General features: G+C 39.4%; 1 protein-coding gene across 1 annotated transcript in view; it reads right to left on the bottom strand.

The window, feature by feature from the left end:
- Nucleotides 1-10,120, bottom strand: part of POLQ (DNA polymerase theta) — a 136,020-nt gene extending 125,900 nt beyond the window's left edge. The window contains exons 1-5 of the mRNA XM_060198280.1: nt 9,822-10,120; nt 9,191-9,373; nt 5,511-5,641; nt 2,786-2,942; nt 43-151 (exon numbers count right to left, since the gene is read on the bottom strand). Of these exons, the coding sequence (XP_060054263.1) occupies nt 43-151; nt 2,786-2,942; nt 5,511-5,641; nt 9,191-9,373; nt 9,822-9,987 (746 nt within the window). The 5' untranslated portion in view covers nt 9,988-10,120. The remainder of the gene's footprint in view (nt 1-42; nt 152-2,785; nt 2,943-5,510; nt 5,642-9,190; nt 9,374-9,821) is intronic.
- Between the last annotated feature and the right edge of the window lie 1,150 nt (nt 10,121-11,270).

Here is an 11,270-nt window from a genome sequence, read left to right as displayed (position 1 = left end):
ATTGTATAGGATCTCAGAAACTCACTTATTGCCAGTACTCACCAAGATGAGAATTTCCGAGTAATATAGCAAATCTTCGTCAGCAAAAGTTCCAGCAAATACCCTCGATGAGAATCTCCCAGCATATGCAATTCATCTACAACCACCATTCCTAAGAGATTTTCCATATAAGTTTTATAAAGTTTTACTTATTTTACATCTTATAGTAAACATCTGTAATAATAATATTTTATTGGTAATATGAATTTCTAACCACAAAACAAAAACTGGACTTCACATGTTTTATAATTATATTTCAAGATGACCCTACTACAATGTATTCTAGGTCTAAAAAACAATTGTTAGGTACCTCAAGGGGAACTGTTGTTTATTACCCAACCTGCTTTTTTATTTTTATTTTTTTAATTGTTTCTCCATCACCAGGTTTCACTCCTCAGGGTTGACTTTTTCAGATAGAAAGACAGAGTGGGAGATAAGGACAGATACCACAGCACTACAGTCCCATGGCTGGGGCAAGAGCAGGTGAAAGCCAGGCCCCCAGCCCTTCATGCTTCTCTTGATTTCTGCCATTTGATACTGCATCTGCTGATCTCAACCAAAACTGCAACCACTGCCACCTCGACACGTTTCACTTCAGACTATATCCAGAGATGCCAGGCCTGCAATATCAACCCCCCAACTCCAATGCTTTGGTGAGACCTTTCCTAACTCATAGGACTCCTTAATTCCATTTCCAGGAGTATACTTCCTAACAAAGATATAGAACCTACATATAGACCAGGGCCCATGAGACAGGGCACATGTGTACATGAATCCATTAGTTGGGGGAAAATATATATCTTATATATACGCCAGCCTGACTTCCCTGGGCAGATGACCTCACCAGTGTGTTCTGGAAGGTCACCTCCCCAGAGCCCTGCCCAGCTAGGGAAAGATAGAAACAGGCTGGGGTTATGGATCGAGCTGTCAATGTTCATTTCCAGTGGAGAAGCAATTACAGAAGCCAGGCCTTCTACCTTCTACACCCCATAATGATCTTTGGTCCATACTCCCAGAGAGATAAACAGTAGGAAACTAAAAAGTGGGCAGAAGATACAAATAAACAATTCTCTATCCTACAAAGCTATATTAATTAAAACACTGTGGCACTAAAGCAGAAATAGACATAGACTAATGGAATAGAATTGAGAAATGAAACTTTATATACATGGACAGTTAATCTATGATAAAGAAGAAAGGCATATGCCCCACAGACATATGTGGAAATGTTCTAATTTGCTAATCATCAGAGAAATGCAGATTAAAACCACATTAAGGACAGAGGGTAGATAGCATAATGGTTATGCAAACAGACTCTCATGCCTGAGGCTTTGAAGTCCCAGGTTCAATCCCCCACACCACCATAAGCCAGAGCTGAACAGTGCTCTGGTAAATATATATATAAATTTTAAAAAAACACATTAAGATTCCACCTCACACCTGTTAGAATGGGCTCCATAAAAAAAAAAATAAAATAAAGAAGAGAAGTATTGGAGAGGATGTGAAAACAGAGGAATTCTACTACATTGCCGGTGGGAATGTAAACTGGAGCAACCGCTCTAAAGAACAATATAGAGAATCCTTAAGTAAATACAAATGGAAATGCCATGTGACCCCACAATTCCACTACTAGGCATATACCCCAAAGATATAATAACAGTTTTGAAAAGATATTTGTACCCCCATATTTATTGTGGCTTTATTCACACTAGCAAAAACCTGGAAACAACCAAAATGCCCTTCAATAGATGACTGGATAAAAGAATTATGGGACATATACTCAACAGAGTATTATACAGCAAACAAAAGGGATGATATTGTGTGCTTTTGGATAAAGTGGATAGAACTGGAGATTATGCTCAGTGAAACAAGTAAGGAATGAAGGACAAACTAAAGAATGGTTTCATTCACATGCAGAATATAGACAATTGAATATACAAATGTGAAAAAAAGAAAAAACCTATTTTCAAAACTAGGAGAACTATAGTGGTTATCTATGGGGGAGGGGAGGGGGACAAAGACCTTTGGTGACTGGAGTGGTGAAAAAAAATAAAGGGCGTCAGGTGGTAGTGCAGCGGGTTAAGCACATGTGGCACAAAACGCAAGGACCGGCAATAAGGATCCCAGTTCAAGCCCCCGGCTCCCTACCTGAAGAGGAATCACTTCACAGGCAGTGAAGCAGGTCTGCAAGTGTCTATCTTTCTGTCCCTCTCTCTGTCTCCCTCCTCTTTCCATTTATCTTTGTCCTATCTAACAAGGATGACATCAACAACAATGACTACAACAACAATAAAAGAAAAACAACAAGGGCAACAAAAGGGAAAATAAATAAATATAAAAAATTATTTAAAAAAATTAAAGGGAGTCGGGCGGTATCGCAGCTGGTTAAGCGCACATGGTGCAAAGCACAAGGATGGGCTTAAGGATCCCACCTCTCCACCTGCAGGTAAGCTGATTCACAGGTGGTGAAGCAGGTCTGCAGATGTCTGTCTTTCTCTCCCCCTCTCTGTCTTCCCCATCTCTCTCCATTCCTCTCTGTCTTATCCAATGACGACATCAATAACAACAACAATAAAACAACAAGGGCAACAAAAGGGAATAAATAAATATTAAAAAATTGTTTTCATTAAAATTTAAAAAGAAGTAAATGAAGGACAAGAGAGAGAGAACATATTTAAAAAATCATACTTCCACCCCATTACAGTAAAAAAAAAAAAAGTATCTACTCATGTCCTAATCTCCTTACCTAATAGGTCCATCTTATTTTCTTCTATGAGGCGATTGATCAGACCATTGGCTCTCTCAATTGTGCAGACAGCAATGTCCAGGGAAGAAAAATGCCCTGCTGGAGAGGTACTGCCCATATAACCACCTACATTTATTCCTACTTCCTGAAAAAGACTCTAATTGAACAAAAAGGAACAACACAGTTGAAATTTGCAAGTTATAAATTGGTTATATTTCAGTTGATAGATATAACCATCTAAAGACCTTCTTTAGCTGTTACTAAAAGGAAGCAGTGGCTCCTTTTTGATTCAAACTAAAAATATTAATTTTTGAACTGATATAAAACTCAGTTAAGAGATTTTCAATTAAGAAAAAGTTAAAATTAAACATTCCATTTTAATCTAACAATTAAAGCAATTCTGAGAACTACAGAAATTAAAATTGAATAAAATTATCCTAAGCACTTACATGTTTAATAGTCAATAAACTACTACTTTAATACTAATGTTACACTTTAAAAAACAAAAGCATGACTGTTATATATTTATCCTCCAATAAAGAAAAAAGAAAAAAAAAAAAGCAGCAGCCAGGGAGATAGCTCAGTGGGTAGAGCATGCCTAAGGTGTAGATTGCTGTCCCCAGCACTGCATATGCTAGAGTGGTGCTTTGGCTGGTTTCCACCAACTCACCCTCATAAAATGAATAAATTAATTAAGTAATATTTCATGAGGAAATCCTCATCATCCCACTAAAGACTAGCTTTCCATATAGTGGAAGAAAAGCTTCTAAAAGTCAAATGCAGTAGGACTTGGATGGTAATTTTTTCCCCCTGGTTTAAGTAACATACTTTTTCAATCAAAAGGATCCTTTCATCATTTTGCTAATTTGGTCTAAGTTGAGAGGATGTTACCGTGTAGGACCAGTGTTGTTATTGTTGTGGCTATTGGTCTCTGAAATAACTGTTGAAAAGATTTAGAGAACCATAGAACTTTAGAGCTATTCTGCTTTGAATGTTTACTGAGTTAACCCACAGTACTGGGGTTAACATCAAGATTTCACTAGTAAAGAAACAGGCCCAGTAAATCATGGGCTTGGTCTAAAGAAACAGTGGTAAAACTAGGACTAGAACCCAGATATCTTGGGATAAAAATACAATAGTCTTGCCATTCAAACAGCACTATTTTTACTGAAGAAGTAATAGCAATCAATATGACACTTAATGAAACACTGTACTTATCAAAAAAAAAAAAAAGTGCCTCAAAAAATCAGTAAACATCATACACATGAAAGTTTTTATTATTGATTTTTTTAGAGCAAGGAAACAGATCACAGGTTTGGAGGTTTAATTGAGTACCAATATATCTTTGTTCTTCATTCCTGTAAATGTTACAACTGATCCTTGATTTGGACAGAATACTTCCTTAAACTATTTCTTGAGGGCTGGGTGGTGGTGGCATATCCTGTTAAGCACACATATTACCCTATGGAAGGACCAGGGTTCAAGTCCCCATGTCCCACCTGTAGTGGGGATGATTCATGAGTAGTGAAACAGGTTTGCAGGTGTCTTTCTCTCTCACTTTCCCCCACCCCCTCTCAATTTCTGTCTTGTCAAGTATAACAGGAAAAAAAAGGGGGGGGGAGAAATAGCCACTGGGAATGGTGGATTCAGTAGCACAGGCATCAACCCCCGGCAATAACCCTGGTGACAATTTTAAATATATATATATATTCTTTTCCCCGTTTTAGTCTACTCCTATATTATTCTATTAAAATGCTTATTCTGAAAACAAATGATAATTCTTTTAATTCTGATTCCAGGCCAGCAAGATAGCTTACCAGGTAAGGTGCATTAGCTACCTTGCTAAAGACCCAAGCAGCACATGGCAATGCTTTGGCACTGGCGGAAGGTCTGTTACTATGGAGAAAGAGAGAGAGTATGTTTGGGTATGTATGTGTCAGAGTCTGAATCTTAAAAAATAATAAGTAAAGGGATATAGCATATTGGTTACGCAGAAGATTCCCATGCCTGAGGCTCTGAGGTTCCAGTTTCAATCCCAAGCACCACCATGAGCCAGAGATGAGCAATGCTCTGGTCTCTATATCTTTACCTCTCTCACTTATATAGACATATATATATATATATATATATATATATATATATATGTATAAATATATATATATGTAAATAAAAATTTCAAATTGGGAGTTGGGCGATAGTGCAGCGGGTTAAGTGCACATGGTGCGAAGCACAAGGACCAGTAAGGATCCCAGTTCAAGCCCCTGACTCCCCACCTGCAGGGGAGTCGCTTCAGAGGAGGTGAAGCAGGTCTGCAGGTGTCTTTCTCTTCCCTTCTCTGTCTTCCCTCCTCTTTCCATTTCTCTGTCCTATCCAACAACAATGACATCAATAACTACAACAATAAAACAAGGGCAACAAAAGGAAATAAATAAAAATTAAATTTTTTTTTAAATTTTAAATGAAATTCTGATTCTTGCATGTTTATATGCAAATTGAAGTGATTTGCTTATTTCCTAAGGGAAAAAAATGCAATATAATTTTCACCAACTCCTTTTTAAATTTTATGACCCTTCCTCCTCTATACAAGAGTAAGATTTTAAGCTATACTGTGATGTAATAAGAGAAACTTTATATTCCACTTTTATAATTTTGCTTCAGATGACTAAAATCACAGATGCCAATAATAGGACTTGCCATAATTTCAAACTTAGTTTAAGAGGATTACCTGGAGATAGTATTTCTTCTCTTTAGCCACAGAGACAAAGGGCAGAATAAACAAAGCCTTCTTCTTCATTTCCAAAACCCGCTTCAAAATAAGTAATTCAGCAACAAGAGTCTTCCCAGCACTTGTAGGAGCTAAAACATGTTTTTCCACAAGGTCATCACAAAAAGAAATAATATTTGATATATAATAATAATAATCTATCTAAAGCTGCTACCAGAGAGGGGCTCAGCAGCAGAGTGCAGGACTTGCAAGCCTGAGGCCGTGTTTAATCACTCACAGACGTATATGCTCAAGTCCCTATTCTGATCTTTTTCTAGGGCTAGTAAGATAGTTCACTTGGGAGGGTCCCTCCTTTGCTGCAGACCACATGCAAGTTCAAGTCCCCAGTATACCAAATGGGAGAACTACATCAATAGGGGTAAACCCTGGTGTTACCATCTCCCTCCCTCTTTCTCCCCCCGCCAAAAAAAGCAATCCATAGCTACAGAGCCTAAACAATTAAAACTTCAATTAGCATTGGAAACATTTATATTCTGTAAACTCCTTGATTTTTTTTTTTTTAAGTGAGAGACAGAAAGAGTGTGAAAGAGACTACAGAACCAAAGCTTCATTCTTTGTTGTGAGTTCTGGGCTTAACCTGGGTTGTACACAAGAAGATCATTATCCTCTGAGATCAGATGAGACTAGGCGTGTTCAGGGTGGTATGGCTAAAGCAGATCATTATCTAAATGAGCTATTTTGCCAGTCCATGTCCTTAAATTTAAACCATCCTTCTAAATAGTCTCACAATGGAAATAAAAAATTGTTAAATAATCACTGTGTAGAAAAAAATATTTTATGAATATCACTGAAACTTCAGCTTGTACCTAAGGACACTTTCATTTAAATATTTATTAATTCCAGCCAGAGAGGTTGCTCAGCAAGTACAGCACGGTTTGTGTCAGGCCCAGGATTTGATCCTCACACACATATGACAGAATAGTGCTGTCATTCTCTCTCACATAAAAGAAATAAATGTAAGCAAAAACAGACCTCTAATGGTAAAAAGCCCTGCTTTAAAGGAAATAAACAATTTTAATGTTATAAAAAGGAGTCAAAAGGCAAGGGAAAGGGATTATAAAGTTCATGGAAATGGAAGTAATACTTATGAGAAAGTAGGAAAAAGAAAAGGTATGTCAAGAAGAAACGGGCCGGGCTGCAGCACACAAGGTTAATCGCACATAGTACAAAGCATTAAGGACCCACCCAAAGATCCCAGTTAGAGTCCCTGGCTCCCCACCTGCAGAGGGGGGGATGTCACTTCACAAGCGGTGAACCAGGTCTGCAGGTATCTATCTTTCTCTCTCTACCTTCCTCTCCCTTCTCAATTTCTGTTCCATCCAATAAAAAAATGGGAAAAAATTGGGGTCCGGGTGGTAGTGCAGCAGGTTACGCACACATGGCATGAAGCTCAAGGACGGGCACAAGGATCCCAAGGGTCGCTTCACAAGCAGTGAAGCAGGTCTGCAGGTGTCTTTCTCTCCTCCTCTCTGTCTTCCCTCCTCTCTCGATTTCTTTCTGTCCTAGCCAACAACAGCAACAGCAACAATAACAAGGGCAACAAAATGGGGAAAATGGCCTCCAGGAGTAGTGGATTCATAGTGCAGGAACCGACCCCCAGCCATAGTCCAGGAGGAAAAATAAAAAGAAGAAGGAGGAGGAAGAGGTGGAGGAGGAGAAAAAAGAGGCCACTGAGGTGGTTCCATGGTAGAGCCAAGGACTAATATGCATAAAGCCAGGGGTTCAATCCCCAGTACCAGATATGCCAGACCAAAGCTCTCACTTGGCCTGTCCCTTTCCCCTCTCCTTTTGTTCCTTTCATGAAATAAACAAACAAATCAGAGAGAACATATACAAAGGCCTGGACAAAAACATGATACACTAAATAGTTAAGCCTAAAATATAAAGTACATGGTTTAGAGTAAAATAAATGAACTATCATTAGAAAAAGTTTTCTTATTGAACCATATAAGTAGTTTGGAATTTATCCTGAAAGCAATACAGAATAACTACTGAGTTTTATGGGGGAAAAGTGATAAGCCATATTTGTACTTTATAAATATCATTTTGGCATGGTCCAGGAGGGGCACAGTGGATAAAGCACTGGACTCTTGAGCATGAGGTCCTGAGTTTAATCCCTGACAGCACATGTAGCAGAGTGATGTCTGGTTCTTTCTCTCTCTTCCTGTCTTTCTCATAAATAAATAAATAAAATATTTTAAAAATAAATAAATATTAATTTGACTGCATAAGTAAAACAAGATCAGAGATAAAAGATAAACCATTATAGTCAGAAGTTTACTGCCTAGTCTAGAAGAGGAGAGTAAACTAGTATATAGATTTCTTTCTTTCTTCTTTTTTTTTTTTTTTGGATATAGACTTTTTAATCCAAATTGCAGCCCAGAAGTGGTCCTGAGTTTGATACCAGGAATCACATGTGCCAGAGTGATGGTTGGGTTCATGGTTTTCTGTTTTTGTTCTCTCTCTTTGAAAAAAAAAAGTTTGAATCAAGATGTCTGAAGAAATTAATGACTACATGTATGAAACCAAAACTTTAGTTTAAACCATTCAGATCATTCCACTACTACCACTAAATCCCATTAATATTTGCTGAGTACTTCTATGTAACTCCTCTCTGGAATTCTCTTTAGTAAGCTGCAAGGTTAGAGTCAATAAAGTGGTAGAAACAGTTTTCAAAACCAGCCAGTCTGAACAGTCAACTCGATAGCCTGAACTTTTGACTACTGATATGCTATTTATTTTTTTGCAGCCACAATGAAAGTTTTAAGATTCACAATTTCAGAAAAAAAAAAAAAAACTGATAAAAGTGCATATTTGGGAGTCCGGCAGTAACACAGCGGGTTAAGCGCACATGACGTTTGCACAAGGACCAGAGTAAGGATCCCGGTTGGAGCCCCCAGCTCCCCACCTGCAGGGGAGTTGCTTCACAAGGGTGAAGCAGGTCTGCAGGTGTCTATCTTTCTCTCCCCCTCTCTGTCTTCCCCTTCTCTTACCATTTCTCTGTCCTATCCAACAATGACAACATCAAATAACAATAATAACTACAACAATAAAAACAAGGGCAACAAAAAGGAAATAACTAACTAAATAAAATATTTTAAAAAGTGCATATTCAAGTGATACATTTCTAAAGTCAGTATAGTAATAACCAAAAGTTAAAAAGCATATATGCCAAAATTGCCCTTGAAATTATTTATAACTTTACAGAGTATGTTACATATGGTCTTCTGTATAAAATGTTGTAGATGCAAGTCAATTTATAAATATTATAAAATCATTGTGTGAACTCTCACTTATACATTTATGATATTTACACAATGAAAAGCAACTGAGATTAACAGAGGGAAAAGCAGATTTTAATTTCCTACACTCAATATCTTTTGAGAAAAATGGGAAACAGAATAATTCTGCTTGTTTCTTCCTTTTCCCCTTTCACATAATGTAATTTATGTGACTGAAATATACATAAGGCACTGCTTTTTATATATATTTGTAAACTTTCCCTGGTTCAGAGCACTATCTCATTCACCTTTTTTAAAACCCATAGACCAACAGAGTATCCTTTACTATCACAATATTTTTAAAACAGTAGAGAAATTATTTTGCACGAATTCAAATACCTGAATAGACTAAATTCTTCCCTTCTAAGACTTGTCCAAGCAAGAGACACTCTGCTTGCCATTCAAACATCTTTTTTACACCAAAACTGTGATATTTGTCCAGAACTGCTGTAGGAAGTCCCCAATTTGCCAACAACAGCTTGTCTGTTTGGTGGTCGTCGGGAATTGTCTGCTTGCATTCTCCTTTCAAGAAAAAAAAAGGGGGGGAGTGGGCAGGGGTGGGGCAATTAATAGTTGAATTTCGTTCTAATATAGGAGTTTAAAGTACATCCGTCAAAACGTCAGCAAGGCATAACGAGCGCTATTGGGAGCGAACCTCCTACAGCAGCGACTTGGCCGGCTAATTAAGTTGTTTGTAGAAAAGTGCAAAGACGCAGAAGACCACTAACTGTGACGACCAGGCAGGCGGTCGCTGAATATACATAAGCTCAAAGCATGACCAGGTCTTAACAGTGAGTGAGTGAGTGATCTGTCAAACCAGGAGTGAAAGACAAACTTAGAAATAACGGGAGGAAGCCGGGTGAGCAGCGCCAACAAGCGAGCTCCGTGGAGAGGGCACCGTCCCACCCGAGGCCGGGCGCAGGTGCCCGCCAAGCTCCCAGCCCGCAGGTCCGGGAGCGCCCCGCACTACCTGCAGCTGCGCGGCCGCGGGCCTCCAGGCGGCGAGCCAGCCCCGGGGGCGGGCTCAGCACCGGCCCCGAGAGCAACAGGAGGCTGTCACTGCTGTCGCCGCCGCTTCCCGAGAAGGAGTCTGACGCCGATCGCCGCCGCTTCCCACTCCAGCGCGGAAGATTCATCGCAGACTCGGCTCAGCCATTCAGGAAAAGACACAGACCCGGTGCCCTCCTGCTCCGGAGAAACCCTGCCAAGTAACAGATGCTGCAGCCGCCATTTCCCGCCACGATCTTCAAACTCCCCTCCTCCCAGCCCGCCCCGGAACCATAGAGTTCTCAGTGGCAAGAGGAGTCTGAAAAACCATAGACTCTTGCGGGGGGGGGAAAGACCGGCCCCCTGGCCTCCTTCCACCTTTGCTTAAAGCGGTAGAACCAGACAGTCTGCAAATCTCCTTTTGTAAATGTGTGCTTTTCTTCTTATCTGTTTCCTGACTTGATTAGCAAGGTTCTACCAATTTCACAAAACGAACTGTCCCTAATACGCGGGTTAGATAATTCGCTCTATTACTTTTTTTTAAGAAATTACCACGGCGGCCCAGGAGGTGGCGCAAGTGCATAAGATCGTTGAACTTTGAACCCTGAGACCTCAGATTCGCTCTCTGGTCGTCACAAATGCCAGAGTGATGCTCTGGCGGTTTTTCTTAATAAGTAAATCTATATAAAATTACTACAAGGAAGGGGAGGTGAGAGAGTATTGAAAGGATAATGGAGATCTGGGGGCCCAGTGCATACACGGCGAGGGAAAGTAGGCATTTGGTGGTGGGAGTCTTCACTTGGAAGAGATGAGATGTACTTATGGAGGCTGGCGGGTGTCACAGGACGGCAGGTGTCTTTCTTTCCTTCTCCCTCACTATCTCCTTCATTCCCAATTTTTCTGTTTCAGTCAATCAAATCAATCTTTTAAAAGGACAGAAAGAAAATGTACTTATGTGGCAGCAACTGCCTTTGTAAAACATTATCTCCCGCCTACAAGGTGATCTGAGGGGAAATGATGAGAGGGTGAGTAGATAGCACAGCAATGTTCTCAGGAAACTTTTGTGCCTGAGACCCAGAAATTCAATCCCTGGCCCCACCATAAACCAGAGCTTATAAATATTTTAAAATAATAATTGGGCAAGTAAAATAGCTAACTTGATCGTGTGCTGTTTTGCCATGTGCACAATCCAAGTTTGACCCCAACTGATTGAAGGAAGCATCGGTGCTGTGGTCTCTTTCTCTCTCTGCCTTTGTGCCTCTCTGTCTAAATCTAAAAATAATAATAATAATAATTAATTATTATTACTACTACAGGCTATGTGAAAAAGCCTACAAATGAAACTTTGTACTTCTTTTTTTTTTAAGGTTTACTTATTTGTTTATGAAAAAGCAAGTGAAAGAGTGAACACATCGGACATATGTGATGCTGG

This window comes from Erinaceus europaeus, chromosome 9, assembly GCF_950295315.1.
Source record: "Erinaceus europaeus chromosome 9, mEriEur2.1, whole genome shotgun sequence".
In the NCBI taxonomy this organism is placed as follows: domain Eukaryota; kingdom Metazoa; phylum Chordata; class Mammalia; order Eulipotyphla; family Erinaceidae; genus Erinaceus; species Erinaceus europaeus.
The sequence above is the reverse complement of the archived record's forward strand: the minus strand, read 5'-3'. Positions and strand labels throughout refer to the sequence as shown.